Raw genomic sequence first — 18,833 nt, forward strand, 5'->3', positions numbered from 1 at the left:
ATCACAGCGCCCCCTGGTGGCTACAGGAAGTGAAGCTTTTATCCTTGCCACAGAGAGGAAAACGCATCCAACGCGGAGACGTGCGCTTGGTCATCGACCGCTCTCTCCCCCGACGGCAACAGGCTTCAACGTGCAGGTGCTCGGGCCCGCAAGTGCTACAACGTAGCCCTAGTTATTATTATTATTTTTCACACAAAAGGATGGGCTTTTTGAGGGCTTTAACGTGCTCAAAAAGTTATGAAACTTTGCAGTAAGTTAGTAAGTGGTGAAAATTTACGTATTCTAGAGTATTTGGAAATGGGCGTGGCGAAATGGCTCAACAGCGCCCCCTGGAACACAACCCCTAGGTTTCCACCCAGCCTCTAGGTTTCCACATAACTGATTTTCACCAAAATCGGGCAAGAGGTGTATCGTGACTAATCCTGAAAAAAAGTCTCAAGGGGCATTATGAAAAACGCAACAGGAAGCCTGCCATTTTGGATTTAGTGGCCATTTTGACCATTTTTGGCGATTTTTACTTTAATGTACTTGTCCCAGGGCTTTCATCAGATCAACTTCAAATTCAGATGAGTGTCATCACAACAAGATGGAGAAAAAAGTTGACTTAAAAAATCAACTTTTCGCCACACCGTGTGACCGTGGCGAGGCGTCAAAGTTTGATTAAACGCCATCAAAACACGAGGTTCTGTATCTCAGACATATTTGTTCCAATCGATTCCAAACTACACACATAAGACAAGAGTCACGACCTGAAGACATCTGCACTGAAATCATGACTTAATATCATAGCGCCCCCTGGTGGCAACAGGAAATGTCTTTTTTTTTGCATGTCTTACACTTGGATGTGTTCCTCCTCATCCACTGACCTCAACCATGTCAAACTGTATCAAATGGGTCTCAAGACATTGATAATGAAGATATAAGAATACTGTGACTTTTCGTCAAACGCCATAGTAATGGCGTGGCATCAAAGTTCATCAGCTCGCCGTGAAACACGAAATTGCTGTAACTTCCGTGTTCATGGGTCCATCTCCCTCAAACTACATGTGTGTATTAACATCCCCCCCTTGAAGACATTCATATGGTTTTAAGAAATGGGCGTGGCAAAAAAACTGACTAGCGCCCCCTAAAGGGCAGCCCCGGCGCTACGATTGGCCGACTTGTACAAAAATGTATTAGGGCATGTGTCTTTCCATTACAAACAAAAAAGTCTCTCGGATCGATAGGTTAAACCAAACAGGAAGTCCGCCATTTTGGATTTAGTGGCCATTTTGGCCATATTCACCATTTTTACTTTGATGTACTTGTCCCAGGGCTTTTATCAGTTCAACTTTAAATTCAGATGAGTGTCATCACAACAAGATGGAGATAAAAATTGATTTAGGGATTTATCGTTCGTCACACCGTGTGACCGTGGCGTGGCGTCAAAGTTCATCAACTCGCCGTGAAACACCAAATGCTGTAACTTCCGTGTTCATGGTTCTATCTCACTCAAACTACATGTGTGTATCGACAGCCCCCCCCCGGAGATCTTCATATGGTTTTAAGGCCGTGTGACCGTGGCGTCGAAGTTTGATTAAACGCCATCAAAACACGATGTTCTTAGCTTGGACATATATTATCCAATCGAGTCCAAACTAGACATGTAAGACTAGAGTCCCGGCCTGATGACATCTACACAGAAATCATGACTTTAAATCACAGCGCCCCCTGGTGGCTACAGGAAGTGAAGTGTTTATTGTCCAATTGAGTCCAAACTAGACATGTAAGACTAGAGTCCCAGCCTGATGACATCTCCACAGAAATCATGACTTTAAATCACAGCGCCCCCTGGTGGCTACAGGAAGTGCAGCGTTTATTGTCCAATTAAGTCCAAACTAGACATGTAAGACTAGAGTCCCGGCCTGATGACATCTACACAGAAATCATGACTTTAAATCACAGCGCCCCCTGGTGGCTACATGAAGTGAAGCGTTTATTGTCCAATTGAGTCCAAACTAGACATGTAAGACTAGAGTCCCAGCCTGATGACATCTACACAGAAATCATGACTTTAAATCACAGCGCCCCCTGGTGGCTACAGGAAGTGAAGCTTTTATCCTTGCCACAGAGAGGAAAACGCATCCAACGCGGAGACGTGCGCTTGGTCATCGACCGCTCTCTCCCCCGACGGCAACAGGCTTCAACGTGCAGGTGCTCGGGCCCGCAAGTGCTACAACGTAGCCCTAGTTCCACTTGTTGCCTTATTAAGAAGCGAATGCAATTGGCGTTGTCCTCATCAGACATGAATTCCTTTGGGACTCATTGGCTCGCCTCTAGTCCCCTAGCAAAGGCCCTGCTTGTAATAATGCTCCCTCATGAATAAGATCTTGTCATGGGTGCATTTTCTTCTCTACACTTTGCACCGGTCTCCATCTCAGACTCGGAAATAGATGTTGACGGAGGGAAAAAGGCCCTGATCCATTTTGAGATGTTACTGTTTTTAGACCATAAAAAGGAAGAAACATGAAAAATCCATCTTAAAAATATTTCCTTGAAAGATATTTTTACAGATTTGTAGTTATTTGATTGAACACGTCTCTCATATTAAACAAATGAGGAAGATTGGAGTGAAATTGCAGAGCTGCTCTTCAGACGGTGAATAATAGAATAACGGCTAGGAATCAGCTATTGTGAACTAGGACACAACAGCTGGAGATCAAAGTGATTACATGTAATATCTTAAAAATAAACTATGTGAGCCTACAGTCAGTCACAAAAAGATATCAATGCAAGTGCACATCCATTTGTGCCACTTTTAATCAGTACAATGAGACTTTGACCAGCAACACGATACAGCAGAACATCTGACACAGACTGTGAAGTCATTTAGGGTGGTTTCAAGTAAAGCAAAAGAAGATGGGTTAAAAAGGGAGATTTAAAAAAAGGACAGGGTGAGAATGCTTTGAGCGCAAAGAGTGAGGGTGGAAAATGAAAGGGCAAGGGAGATTAGGACAAATATGTGGAAAAGGGAGAGTAAAAGATAGTGACGGAGCAAAGTGAGAAAAACTGATGGGGAGTAGAAAGAAAAGAGCACAGCCGAGGCAAAGCGAAAGGACACCGAATACGAAGTGACATTTCATGGAGGGAGAATGGAAGCATGAAAATGTGTAATGATGCCTGTCTGTGTCACTATACAATCTTTCACAAAGTGCCACCAGCAAGTGCTGGCACATATCAGGAGCCCACACAGGGACCCACAGACCAGCTGGTTGGGTTTGGGTCAATCAGGTTGTAGCTACATAGTTTTGATTGAAAAAAAAATATGGTGATTCATGATGTGCCAATACATTCTTTTGAAAAGTCACCAGACACCATGCCCCTCCAAAACAGAATATCAACTCTCTCTGCAGTTGATTGGGTTCCTTCCTAACAGTGTCTTCTAATGTTAGTGATTATGTACGATACCGTCTTAGTTGAAAATGCTGGGTAACATGACGACAATGCTTTGTCCCTTTTTAAAGACAGTCAACCCTGATAACCCTTTAAAATTCCAGCTTGTTTGCAACCAGTACAACCAGTTTTTACATAATAAAATACATCAAATTTGAACAATTTTCCCGATACTACATGATGAAATCATTTTTGGAGGGTTAACAGCCTAGCATATGTCAATCATAAGCAACAACATAAATGTTTTTGCATTATTAGTTTTTGTGTTATATCACATTTTAATGAATAATTCCTGCCATTACGGTTAAGACAAAAATATGCCCCTCGCCCAAAAATGCCATAACATAAAATATATCTATATATATATGCTCACGTACTACTAACAATGTTTCATGAAAAAAAAATATTTTCCATATGACAAATACTAGAGTGAAATACATGTATGTTATATTTTATGAAAACATAAAAACATGGAATGCATTATTTTATGTTTGAATGGCCTTGGTATCAAAGAAACAGTTATAATAGGTTTCATGGGGCGATATTTGTCAAAAAGGTGCCGAAAGGTGATATTTATTTTACACAGAGAAAATTCCACAAAAAACACACACTGGGATAAGAACAACCAATAAACATAAAAACAGGCAAAAAACTATCAAAGGAAAGAAAATGTCCACAAGGACGGACACGGACTGGACTGTTTGCGGCTCAAACAACAATTTGCGAACAGGAGCAAGCAGAAAGTTTGACGTTAAAAAAGTGACGTGCATTTTAAAAAAACGTAGTGAGTCATCTTTAACATGTAGTACGTTTCACACTACATGCTGCATTGCAAAAATAGTAATCGGTGCATGACAAATGCAATGAAACATCAGTTGCCCAGTTTCATGCTTAAGGTAGCAATTGTGTGGAGGAAGGTTGAATCTAAATACAGATGACTTTTTGCTAAAATTGTGAAACGGAATAATCTTGATTCAGCATGCCAAATATATGCCGACTATTTATATATATTTATATTGCTTTCTGCAGTCGTTTGGCACTGTGTAAGAGAGGGTTTGTTAGAGGAGTTGGAATATTCATTACACCACCTGTAGTTACAATAAAATAGAGAGTTCATGCCCCAGTGTGTGACAACATGTCAATACAGTATAAAATAATTACAGCTTGAGCCCTTTTTATTCTCACATAATTATATACATCTATTTATGTACCGTTTCTTTCAGATACACACACACATCAGAGACACAACATAATTATCCAACTTCTAATTTAGCATCAGCAATTAACTCACAAGCAGCAGCATCATTTATCCTTTACACCAATCGTCTTGTTGTGGCATCTTTGTAGATCAGAGCACCTGTGTAATTAGCAATCACAGATTCCCTGCATCCTCCTGCTGGCTGCCATTGTTCCAGCCCCGCCTACAACACCCCACCTCCGACTGACACTTCATGCGCACTGCTCACAGCATATATGTGTGTTTGCATATGTCAGCAATCATTAAATTGTTCTCAATTGGAGCCAGCATGAGAGCAAAGCACACAGGGGCAACACGGGGGGAGAGAGTGAGGACCCGAGAGGGAGGCAGAGGTTCTTAATAGAGCATTTAATGAGAGTTAATGGTCGGCTTTGGGTTCACCGGGGACTTGGCACGGAGCACTGACTATTGTTTAGAGATGAGACCAGGCATTGTGCATCTATGGCCTATTCCCATCATCAAGCCTCCCTCAGTTAAGGATATAAAAAGTGTTTCTCACAGTATTCCTTAATATGGGCAGAGGCTGCAATATCTTTGCTTCACTTGGGAGCCAATTACAGGCGAGGAAAAAGTACAGGTGTAATCCTGAGTTGAACAGGCAAACTGACCTAATACATCAACAAGTACATTAATACTACTGTTGGATTTTGTTCAGGCCCGTGGTTCAAGAGGGTTGTACCTAATTTCCTTAATTAATCATGGGCATGTTTTGTAAATTGTAAAATCAGATTGCCACCCGTTTTCTTTTAAAGCAGTGCTTCTGTAAGCTGCCATTTTAACCAATTGCTATTGAGAGGCGTCAGAAGGTGGTAGGTTTGATCACAGTCTTCCTCATTATGCATGCCCAAGTGTCCTTGGGCAAGATACTGAACCCCGAAAGGGCAATTACTGTACTGTGAAGCACTTTGAGTAGCTATCAAGACTAGAAATTTGAGCTTTGATATTTTCTTTCGTCTGGAAATAGAGAAAAACACTTCACATGAAGTGTCTCAAACATACTAACGACTTTCAGCCAGTGCTCTTCTTTCCTAGAGATTAAAGAACATGTTGTCAGGGGCTGTCATGTGTTGGAAGGTCATCTACTCATCTCTGTTGACTGACTAATCCAATTTTCATGTCAGCAAATCTTGATTTATGATGTTTTCTCACCATGGAAGATAAATTAAACCATCGTCGCAGAGATCTATATTTTACTTTAAACCCTCTGAAAACACTGATTGCCCAGTGTAAATGTTGAATCAGTGTTCTCATCCAGATTGTGCTGTGAGTCTCTCTCTACGGCCCCCGTATCATAGCATTCCAGCCCCTCCCATTGGCCCCTGAGAGGTCATTATGGTAACCGTGGAGTTGGTGGTCTCTGGCGATGTCTGGGATGTTGTAATTGGTCCCGTCTGGTGGGTTTCTCCGAGCTCTTCAGCAGCACTGCTATTCATCACTGCTGGGGCAGCAAAGTCAGACCAGTACACTGTTTCTAGCTGGGAGTAAAATGGTTACTCATTGTTCTGACCTGCCCATTCTAGAGTAGTCCCAAAAACTTTGAGCCTCAAACATATATCAGGTTAAAGCAAGAGAATATCTTGTGGGACATTTCAATATTTTTATAGTAACATCACTTTTTACTTTACATTTATGAAAGCCAAATAAACTGTGATTTATATAGACACCATTTTTTGATAAGTGTGATACTGCGGGCCTAAATGATGAGTCAGTGGTTTTCCTTAGACACCTAAATGGGAAAACAAACATTCATTTATGTGAAAAAACACTAGAAAAAAGTTTATTTATGTCACACTACTGGGATAAGTTTTGAGAAGATATTGAGTTTCACACAGGCTAAACAAGTTCCGAACAGCTTTTCAATGTCAGCAAGTGGAACTTCCTTAGTAAACACCTATTTGAAAACAAGGTGGAGGAGCCACGATGTGTGCCACAGAACAAACTGTTTGTGGGCCAAATGGGCAAGGAAGTCAAAACTTTCCCCAGAGAAATCTGTAATTTAGATTTCTGTTCAACTCCAAACGAAACACAGCGACAGCCTGCTTCTCTGAGTGGGTGTGTGCAAGTGTGCTGCATATTTATTCATCTTCGGTTGCCTTTACGCCACTGAAAGAAAAAGAAAACTTGCATAAGTTATTCCTTACAGTACATCTCTCCTGTCCACTCTGGTTATATAGTCAGCTAGTGGAATCTCTAACATGCTGTGGACTTCTGCAGGAAATGCGCTGTTTGCTCTTTTTAGATTAACTCCATACCAATAATTTTCATATTTGCTAAATGGTTCTTAGAGCTGCGATTTCAGGGAATCACTCAGCCAGACTGATAATGAATTTGTCGTATTGATTATGATGCCCGGGAGCCCCGGATGGGAAATATGATGTGTCAAGTACTCATTAATTCCAGAGAGGAGTTGGCAAACATCATTGACTCATTCCATTACACAAAGTCCACATATAATTGACCTCGTGGCTCATTGCTTCTCTGAATGGTAAAGTTGAAAGTGCTAAAGTTTTCCGCTGTGGGGAAAAAAAAATTCTGACTAGAAAGGTTTTCTGATGGTTCTATATTTTACAGGATCTCGCCCATGTGTGAAAGGTTTTGCTGGATGTTCATTTTATGCCTACTTAAGGATAAAGTGTGAAGTAGGAGTTTTGTTGATGAGAAATGCCTAAAGCATTTCAAACTGTGTTTATTCATATGCACTTACATCAAAGGCCTCTTTGTGTTTTTCATAATTTCACTTGGCATTTTCTGCACAACTCCACAGAACAGAGGGCTGAGCAAAGAAGGGAGAAAAAGAGAGAAAATAATTGGGATTAAAAGTGGATGGATATTTCCTTTTATGTTGTAACGTAAAGAGGCCTTAATTGTGCTTGAGCGCTGAGATATTTCAAAACTCAGCCTTATCATCTCGCTGAGGATTCACAAAGTCTGCTTCACGAGAAAGTGCTGTTTTGTACATTTTGTTCTTCTCCCAAAAGAGAAGAGTACAGTATATAGACAGGATCATGACATGAATCTTTGTAAACATCAAAAGCTATTTATATTGATTAAACTGTAAGCTACTTCTTTGAATCATGCAATATACAGAACATGTTCTTGGCATCTTTGTCACAACAACCGTTTTGTTAGCGGATCTGTCTCCCTAGCATAGCTCCCAACATTCATGCTGCTGGGCTTTAATGTCAATTCTGTGTCTCCAGGTACCTGAGACGTTTTCTGCCTGTTACCTGCATCTGCTGTTGCACAAAAGTCCAGTGCTTCAGCAAGGCTCCACATTTTTTCTGATCATAAACCCCATTCTCCCACAAATGGGTCAAAGGCCACCTCCGATCTTAATGGCAGTAACTAGGGGTGCTCAGATTGATCGGTCAATATTCACTCTAATTAGTTTGATCAGATGAGGCAAAACAAACAGCTCTCACTCATAAAGTGCAACGCTCAACAGAGATGAGAAGGAATTGAGATGGCTCATTTTATTTTTGTATTCTAACATATAGTTATTCGGTGGAAATAGCTATTGAGTGAGGCATCTTACTTCTCTTCTCGTGTTTGTGCTCTTGTTTAAGCAGCAGATTTTTGCGCTCTGCAATATCACCAGATTTCCTTTAAAATTGTGCATTTTCTTGAGTTGAAACTTTATAAACTTTGTGAAACGTCTTTGCAAACGGGGCGATGCACTTGTTTATTTGCATATTGTGCGGGGAATTCTATCATGGGTTGCCTGTCGGATCTGGTTGTATTTCTACTTCAAACGATCTGTGATCGGCCCAAAAAATCCTGATTGGAAAACCCTGAACAGTAACAGCAAGAAATGTTGTATCGAGCAAGTAAATGACTTAACAGTGTGCTGTGTAGACTTCATTATTTCAGTATGATCTTGTTCCTTCAGCTTGTTCCTTCAGATGATCTTGTTCCCTTCAGCTGTGGTCTTTTATGAACATGACAGTTCATGTTAATTAACTTACTGCACATCAATAACTCATAATTAAATGGCCGATTAAGTCATCTTACATTATATACCCACACATTTAGTCTGTACACAAAGAACATATTTGATTGGAGTTTGTCATCATTGAACTGAGACGTGTAAAGCTTCATTTGTACTTTCTCCCACAATCAAGGTAATTCTTGTTTTGACACTTGAAATTTCAATAGTGCATTAATTAGTAGTAATCCACTCATGTAACAATCCATATAGTCAAAGAAAAGTGAAAGCACAGCTATGCCAACAATGCTAGACTTCCTAAATATCTGCTTGTATTTGATTTAAACTTTGAAACATGTAAGATCTTTCAAGTTTTCACAAGTGATTCCGTTTGTTTATTTTGCAGGGGAGCTGTACATCGGTGGCGTGACGAAGAACATGTACAGCAATCTGCCCAAGCTCATTGCGTCCCGGGATGGGTACCAAGGTTGTCTGGCCTCCGTGGACCTGAATGGGAGACTGCCCGACCTGATCGCGGATGCCCTCCACAGGGTGGGTCAGGTGGAACGAGGCTGCGATGGTGAGTGGAGGAAGCAAATGTCCATCACCTACAGGAACAGTTCATAAATTTAGCTCAAATAACTTCATGTAGTTTGCATAATACCAAATATGTGTTGTACTTAGTTGTAATACCTGGTACTTTTTCAGCTATATTTCCCTAATTGTGAAATTCATCTCAATGTTCAAAACAAATGATAAATCAACAATAAGCTCTCCTGTGAATCAACAGAAGATCAAGTTGAATTGATTTCAAGTGTTTGTGTTATCTTTAAAGGTGTATCCAGTGTTCCTGGGGGGGGAAATGTTGTGTGTTCGAGGACAACTTTGTACTGATTTGTCATTAAGGATAGCTCAGTTTGAGAACATGACAAGTAATCATAAGGAAAACAAGTCTGGAGTGCAGCAGCAATCTGCCTCTTGTACGATTTAATTTCAATCTGTCGTGTAGAGATGGATAAAACAGCAAGTAGTTCTGGGTTTCCTAACTGTTTCACATACTCGTAGTTTACTGTGCTAATTGTTAATTAAAAAGGTAAAAACATTCTAAAGTGATTTTAGTGTACACATTTATACAGTACAAGGATAATGTTTACATGCCACCTTTATTCTCTGCTTTAAATAGCTGCTCTACCTTCTTCAGTCTTTATTTGTATCTATAAATTGGATTTGTTTCCCTCTGTGGCCTGATTACACACAGCACTTCCACCTGCACTGAGCCTTCTGTGCAGAGACACCAGTACAGTAAGACGGTGCATTTCGTCTGTAGCTGCCTGATATACACCAGTGACCAGGCCCAGACTTACAGCTCAGGACAGTCTTTACGATCAAAGTCCCCCTCGTCTTGATATCCGCTCTATTGCTCCATAAAACCTGCATCGCATGAGTGTGGTATCTCTTCCCTCTACTGTGCTCAGTATAGCAGCAACTTTGGGTTGTAGCGTTTTCCCTTCCACTTGACTCCGGCAGACACCTGAAATGAATGTGAACATTATTGTGCCATGGAGCTGAGCATGTGTAATTTAGTAGTTATAGAATCAGTGGACCTTTTTGACAAATAGTAGGAGACCACAACCTGAGGCTGTTGCAAATGTATTCCCTTGTTGATATTGCAGGAATACATCAAAAACTGAATTTTTACTATAGTCATATTCAGGATATTATTCTTCACCCTACACTCAAGATGCCAAACGCTGACATCACATAACAAAGTTAAAACTACAGCAATAGTGTTCTAGTTAATCTATCTCCATCAACTGCTAGTCCTTTGGCTATGCAGGAGTCCTTAGGATGACTCTCCTAAAATGCAGTGCTATTCTGCGGATGGACCACTGCCAACATCCTTCCTTACTTGGCTCTGAGGTCACTGTTGCTTCAGGACTGGGAATACTGAGTGGTCAGAGGTGGCTGCTGGTCCAAGTCTCTGTAGACCTAAGGCCAGACCAAGGCCAGAACACTGAGTTTGTTCTTGTGCCTCTGTACTAGCTCAGCAGATGATAACGGCAAGGAACATGATGTGGAAAAGGGAAGGGGACTGAGACCGAGAGAATTGAAGGGAAGATTCACAAGATGTGTGTTGCTGACTCATTGTAGCTCAACAATGGAAGAACAAGGAAACGTGGTCAAAGATCATACTACATCCATTAATATAAGTATGATGTAGCAAAAATTAAAGCAAAAGTAGACATTTAAGCATTTATAGTACATTATTTAAAGTATAAGCAGAGTTACCCATAAGTTTTTGCTGTTCAACATTAAGAGCTAAAGTTGTCTATCGCTGCCTACTTACAATCAATTTAATTTTCCCTCCCAACCCAACCAACCAGGCTATTCACAGTGATTAAAAACTGGATTTAACAGTTTCTCATTAAACATGTGCAATGTAACTCTGAGGCTCCCTGATGAGCACGGCACATCGCCTTCTTTTTTTCTTCTTACCTAAGATTCAGACGTTTGATGACTAAAATCCTGAGTCCGGGTAAAGGTTATAGTAATAAGGTGATAAAAAGTGACCGTGACGTGACTTTGAAACGCTATAAAAACAGTTGACCATGGAATCTTAATGTTCAGCCAATCTGCAGACAGACGGCGCTGATGGAAATCTCACTGTGGCTTACAGAAGTCTCAGTTGCAACACAGCGAGCGAGTCCCAGACACAGGTGACAGCAGCCAGGAAGTGGAGATTTGTGTCCACACTGGTCTTTTACAGTGATGTCAGGCTAACCCCCTCCATATATTGTCCAGTATTTTACTGAATGTTTGGAGCTAACATGGCAGATGGAGTTTTATTCTCCAACAAACCTGAGGCACCTACTAACAGGTTCTCAGGCAGCCATACAGAGTTTGGCCGATCAATAGTTGAAAGAAAGGCAGTGGAAGTGATTACATTACTTTATTAATTATTACAGTGTGCTTAATTAGCGCCTCAGGGGGCCCCTTTATTAGTGAGTAATAAATGGGGCAATAAGGTGGTTCAGACGTACTAACAGAACAAGCTGATGGAAACAGAATTCGATTTGACTGAACATTTTGGGCCAGAGTAAAGTGAGTAAAAGCTCTCATGGATTGTTTATTGTTTTGGGTTTTCTTCTTTTTCTTTTTTTTGGGCTGGGGGGTGGCTTTTTAATTGGGCCATTTGTTAAAGGCACATTGAGATATCGGTTTATCTATATGGAAACAAATGAGTCTGGCAATGAACCATGGCTCTTTGGAAATGTTTATGTTTAATTGAGATTTTAATGAGAATCCCCACCACCGCCGACAAGAGAGTTACCACACATGCTTATATTTAGACACATTTCCTTGTCTTAGATTTGATCTGCATCCTAATCTTTTTTCTGCCATTCAACTTTTATATATTATTTTCAAAACAGCTATTTAAAATGTGGGTTTTCTTGAAAGGAAGATTGACTATGATATAGTATAAGCCTGTAATAATACAGAGTCAGATAGAGCAAACACTTGATCAATTATTTTCCATATCATATCAGCTCAAGTGAGGAAATCTTTTGGCTCAATAGTATATACAATGTGAAGAAGTTTTCATGGCAGTCTGTCACACTACCTATCTCAATAAGTGGCTGGAATTCCACTGAGAAATTACAGCGGTGGAGTCTCTAATTGACAATTTAAATGTCTTCATCCATCCATGACCATGGGAGGGAACAACAGGCGAGAGCGCCCTCACGCCTTCCCCTGAACACACACACACACACATACACACACACACAAACACACACCCACAGATGCTGAACTGCAACTACCTCGAACAACATTAATTTCCAATGCAAATTTGCCCCATGTCCTCCGATTACACAGGGTTTCAACCTTGAATTAATGTCAGATTTAATCTGAATACATTTCTGAGCAACATTAATCAAATCATTTTCAGTCTATGGATGAGCAGCTACTGAGTTTAGTTTTAGTAACTGGATCTTTTCACACAAGTATTAGAAATATGAGATTAATTTTACGCTTTTCACACAAACAATGATTTGATAACAGTGGGTAGAATATGCAATGAAAAACTCTTATGTTTAAAATAAATAAATTAGTAACAGAGTGACAGGGCCTTGATACGCTGCAGCTTATGTGGACCAGATGGGTAATTGGTAACTGTTCTTAATTGACACATCCAGCCAACACAGAGCAGCATGACAAATCCATCCTAACACCTAGGTTTAATATCAATGCCACCAATGCTCAACAGTTTGCATCACTTTGGTTGTTGGTTATCTTTGGTTTCTACAGAGCTAATAGTGGCGAACCTTTCACATGACAGGGGGGCTTGAATGTTAATGTCATATGTTTCTAAACGCAAACCCTCTTCAGCTGCCACTACCCAGAGAAGTGGTCGGCCAGCAGCACTGCCTGAGGGGTTTGTGTCTGACTCAGCTGAAAATGCTTTAGATACTGTGTCACACTCCTCATTAGTTGGTGTCTGTGCACCATGCGTGGTCCCTCACTTGAATTTCATGTATGTTTTGGACTGTTAACTAAATTCTGAACTGTTGCTTTGGTCCTGCCCTCAGGACCCAGTACCACCTGTACGGAGGAGTCCTGCTACCATCAGGGGGTGTGTCTCCAGCAGTGGGAGGGCTTCACCTGCGACTGCACGATGACGTCCTATGGTGGCTCATTCTGCAATGACCGTAAGTGATATGTCTTTAATGTTTGGTTTAAGTGTGTATGGCTTGAGTGAGTGTTGCGCGTAGATATCAGCAGGGTCAGATATATGCTGCTCGTGGTGCTTGTTTTCTTTAAAGCTGCACAAAACACTTTGCTCTTCTGCTGTTGAAGTGGCAGTGAGAGCCTACATCTGAAAGTTCCCATTACTCAATTAATCAAAGTAATTGAAGTACACAGCACGATGTGTCCTCATTCATGTTGCTTGGGTAACCATCATTGGTGCGTCCAGTGTTCTAGCAAGTGCTCATTTGCATCTCTTTAGGTGATCATTTGTGTGGATCTTCAGGCTCTCAATTAGTGGAAATGGGATGCTCCACTCTTCTACAGCCTTAATTTGTCATTTAAGCTGATAAGACAGTTGTATCTCTGCATGCATACATATCTGGCCATGTGCAGCTTTAACAGCACTACAATTAGAGCCTCACAGATCATCTCTCACATCGCCTCAATACCAATAATTTGACAAACTTGGCAACATATTATGACTACCTTGCTAACATGTTACATATCAGAAATTGTAGGCTACATTGCACTCAACATGACCTCCTCTGTAATGGTCTATTACCCGCACATTATGCATAGTAACACCTCAGATTTTACAACTCTGACTTTGCCATGAGATTGGTTCCTCAGCTGCTGAGGCACTGCCGACACATGCTGTGATGAGAAATGGGGATTTAAATCCTAGTGGTCTCCTGCCATGTGGTCACCTGCTAGGCGGCTGGTGGCAAGGAAGAGCAGGGAGGTTTGGAGAAGGGGTAAAATACTCCTATTACAGTGATGTCTATTTCAGCGGTTTTAAATACTTATTTTCCAGGCTGATGGTTTGTGCGTACATATGGCTTTGGTTTGAACCAGCTGCATTTAACAGACTTCATCTTTAAGATATTGATTACTGAATATTAGAAATGTGCTTATGAATAAAAAATATATATTTACTCACTGACATTTAGCTTAAGTATTAGATGTATGTTGTCATTGGTGGACCGATATGCCTCGTGTTGTTAGGTGCTCAGTGTACTGTCTCATCTCATAAGCAATGCTCAAGTTTTAAAGATAACCAGATTTGGTAATATAAATCATATTTTTTTAAGTCCTTAAGATCTTCTTATATAGCAGAGCTTAGCTTGGTGTAAGGTAGAGCTTGTGTACAATTAGCATTCAGAACTCCTCACAGGCTTGATTTAAACAGGAGCAAAGGCAGGGTGACAGGCTAATAGACTTGTTTGCATAAGTCTTTGTTTGCTTATTAAGTGGTGTGTGCTGAGTTAAGCTGTATCACCCTCACATTGTCCTCTCTTGTTTTTTCTTAAGACCTTATGTTTCATTTGTGAAGTTAGGAAGTTTATCTGTGACTGTTGTGTGCCGATGTCGTTGTAACGTTGCTGCCATGCTACCTACACAGAATATGACGGCATGACAGTCAGGGGCTGATTAGCAAGGTGTTCCTTCGACTCTTGGAAGACTCGAGCAAGGAGAAGGCGATAATAACTGCTCTGTCGGCATGACAGCCTTGCTGAGATAAGCAGAGCGATCCCTCGCTCCTTGAGAGAGGAGTACAAACGATGAAGAGAGGAGAGCGGTGCTGATTCCGGCAGTGGGATTTTGCCGATGGGGAGTGTTAGTGGTTTTACCGTGCTGGTTTCACAGATGACAGTTGAAAGTGCGTGGCACCAGGGAGCATAGCAACATGGGCTCTGTAGAAAGACATAGGAGATGCGTGTGTGTGTGTGTGTGTGTGTGTGTGTGTGTGTGTGTGTGTGTGTGTGTGTGTGTGTGTGTGTGTGTGTGTGTGTGTGTGTGTGTGTGTGTGTGTGTGTGTGTGTGTGTGTGTGTGTGTGTGTGTGGAAGGAAGGACATCAACAGCAGCCAGATCAAAGGAATTGTATAACTGCAATTGAGAAAAAGAAACATTCAAGCAGTCTGTACTGCAGTCTTGTTAAGTCATCAAGTCCACATTTTCTCAAACTAATGAATATGATTAAGTATCAACACTGACTTATTATCCTCTTGCTTTCTGATCATGCAGTATGAGTAATATGTGAAATAGGCTGCAAGTTGATGTCCACTCTTCCTTGTTCCTCTTGGTCTTCTTCATGTGCAATGTTTTCTTGGTGAGGGGCTGCCACACTACAATGTCACACATCTACAAAGTCTGAGAGAACAGCAATCACCTCTTACTTATTGACAAATTATGCCAATTTGAAAATAAGACAAACCAAACCAAGTTTATTCATAACTTAAGTGATAATTTAACATGACTAAATAACTTCTAAATAGCTGGAAGGATGCAGATTTACCAACCCCAATACATATCTGCATACATTATGAATTTTTTCCCAAAAGTGTTAGTGTGTCAGCCTCTGTCACGGTGTCCATGCATTGCTAAAGTTGGTTTCTATTGTTGCATGTTTTTTCCTTCCTCACAGCAGCTGCAATTCTTCAGGCTTTCCTTCCTGGCTTCATATCTGCCATCTTGCTACGGTGGAAAACTTTATTTCATCTCTTGACCTTGACAACCGGCTCTGAGTTGAACCTTTTGGCTCGTTCTCGTCTTCTTTCTTATCTTCGCATTTCCGTGCTCTTCGCCATTCAGGCAACCTTCTATCCTTGAGGCTTTTAAATGAATCAACATTTGTCACACACCGTCAGCCTTCGGAGAATTTTCCTTGAGCCTCATCTGAAAAGCAAGGTAGGACTTAATATACTGGGAAGCATTTTTAATTTATGAAATGGATGCGCCAGTTTTGCAGATATTGCATCATTTTTGTTTTTGCAATAGAAACAAAGGACGTGAAGAGTTTGATCCCAGCCCAGTTCACAGGGTTACATTATCCTGCTCGCTGTAGCTTTGCCCTGATTTTTGTCCTGTGCCCTTGATGTGTCTTCTACCTATGTGAAATGCAAAGTGTTGAAATGCTTTAATCCCTGTTTTTTGTGTAGTTTCTTCTCGGTAGCCCCATAAACCATATAGCTTGCATCCTACTTGTCTATGCCTGCATGCCTAATGAGAACGAGACCGGGATGAACAGATGTATTGGTTACATCTCTTTGTCGCCTCATAAATAATATTTTATAAGGATATATGTGTGTCACCAAAAGAAGAGGCAGAAATAAGGCCACTCAAATGAGTCATAGAGAAGCAAGCTGCCATATGATCACCCTCTTTGTCGCTCATTCAGCTGCCACACTGAAAATCTGGTGCATTCATAAATATAATGCACTCAAGCACTTTTTATTAACCAACCAGCCAGGCACACATTTGTTGCCCACACAAATACCTTTTATGCTCTCTGACCTCAGTTCCAGATAAAAAAAATATTTTAATTTTGCCATCAAAGAAAAATATTAATCTTGTAGAGAGTAACCACCACTGAGTTATTTAGAGTGTAGTAGTTATGTGTGTCCATGTGAAGACTACACTGCTCAAATTAAAAGATACCTGTTATAGAAATATTCAGACCTGTGAAACTGACTGGTCTTAGACTTTGTGGTCCATAAAATATCAATGACTACCTCGGCAGCCAAGTATCACATGGCTAACATTGTTCAGTGGAGAAATGATTAAGTCTAATTTCATCAGTTTAAGCTCAGAGTCATTTGTTTCAATCCGGCAAGAAAGGTTGTCAAAGTTATTGACGCTGCAGTTGTTATTTATGAATCCTGATTCACGGTTGAATGGAGGCGATATTATACACAGGGAAGCTATTATTGTACAGCATTTTTCCTCAACGACGTTTCATACCAGATAAACTGAAGTAATTTGTCTCTATTGGATTTTTATTACCTGCTGGACATCAGCCAGTCATATTTGTCTCCTGAGATATGATGGAGGTTATGTCTCTGACTACATCTATAGAAGCACTTCAGCAAACCTGTAAATTTAATCTTAATTTTGTAATCATATTTGTAAACAAAAATTTGAAAAGGTTATTGAATCCTACTGTTGCCTAGCTGGAAAGGAGGATGAGTCATTAGCTCCATTAGTCCTCTTCTCAATGGAGTGTTAGTGTCACATTATTTTCTAAATGCTGTTGCAGAGACTGCTATCCTTTGCCAAGAATAAAAGCCTTCCAATAATCAAACTCACTTAATCAGGTAATTTAGCCCAGCTATGAATCCTTGAATTTCTGGAATGATTCTAAATCTATTAAAAAAGCTACAGTGGCCAGAAGGACAGGCAGAGGACAAAAGGCAGGTGAATTGATGAAATGCTGGTTGTAAAGTTGGATTACTTTAATATCTTCTGCTCTGGTTGACATATCTGAAGAGGCTGAGGCCATATTCAGTAATTTGCAGATGTGGACTTCTCTCAGGCATTATTTAAAGCATGCTCCTATGTTTTTTTCTCTAATTTTAACATAAAAAAGTCAGATGTTTTCTTTCCTCAATTCCCTGGTCAACAAACTATTTTTGAGAGCTCCCTCTCAGCCCCGCCCCCATCACAGAACTTTACTGGACTGCAAACTTATTTTTACATTTGCATTACTTATTGATGTGCATCCATCTGACACGGTGGATTGGAAAAGGAATAATTGTGGAAGCCAAGCTGTCTGAGTAGCAGATAGTTTATACTGGATGTGATCACCATGGCCGAGGGTTAACGCTGTTGCCTTGCATGGATCAAGGGAAGATGCTGCATACTGCTCACTATTTGTGAAGTTGTGTATGTAGCAATGCTGCTGAGCTCAGAGCATTGCAACAGTTTGTACTACGATGGCTGAGTAGGTTTCTGTATCAAGAATATTTCTGAGGCTCAAATCTACGTGGAGAAGTTCCCATGTTATTTAATTGAATAGCTTGCACATCTTCGGTGACCTCTTCTGTCGGTCACTTTGCACTGACAGGCTGACCGCATTACACTTGGATAAGTGAAGTGTTTGTGTGCTAGGTGGGTGAGTGGGGGGACAAATATATGAGGCTCAGCTTGGAGGAAGGAAGGAACTCATACTACTGAAATTGTTTTGTTGTTGCATTCCTATCTACATTAGTGTCTGCAGACTTCACCTCAACAGCCACATTTACCAGAGTACTCTCCAGCCATGTTTCATCAAATATACCTTTTCTAAAATGGCCTCTTCTCTTACATTCTCATTGACAGTAGAAACATGCGGTGCATTTGCTGTGGCACTGAAAAACAAATCACATTAAGTTGGAATTGGAGGTGTATGCCTCAACTGTACCACTATGTCCGTTCTCGCATGCAATTGTGAAACAACGAATACGAAAAAACAGTTCCATACCCCCCAATCGCATACCCCTACACACACAGACAAGCGAGCGTTTGTTATTCAGCAGCAGACTGCAGTGATTGACTGGTCTATTTGTCTCTGCGCAGCATATAAGTGGGCCACTTGGTATTCTCCCTTATTCATCTGGAACCAACTCAGACAGAGATGCTGTGTAAGGGGTCGCTGTACGAGGAATTTGTTTCTGTCCTGCTCTCATTCTCTGTGCATCGCGAGAGAGCCA

The 18,833-nt window shown here is 40.8% G+C and overlaps 1 protein-coding gene across 3 annotated transcripts in view; it reads left to right on the plus strand.

Moving 5' to 3' along the window:
- Positions 1-18,833, plus strand: part of nrxn2b (neurexin 2b) — a 533,986-nt gene that overhangs the window by 270,186 nt on the left and 244,967 nt on the right. For all 3 annotated transcript variants that reach the window (XM_061066072.1, XM_061066073.1, XM_061066075.1), the window contains 2 exons: positions 9,022-9,195; positions 13,205-13,324. In XM_061066072.1, coding sequence (XP_060922055.1) covers positions 9,022-9,195; positions 13,205-13,324 — 294 coding nt within the window. The remainder of the gene's footprint in view (positions 1-9,021; positions 9,196-13,204; positions 13,325-18,833) is intronic.

Source organism: Limanda limanda, chromosome 22 (assembly GCF_963576545.1).
Source record: "Limanda limanda chromosome 22, fLimLim1.1, whole genome shotgun sequence".
Taxonomy (NCBI): domain Eukaryota; kingdom Metazoa; phylum Chordata; class Actinopteri; order Pleuronectiformes; family Pleuronectidae; genus Limanda; species Limanda limanda.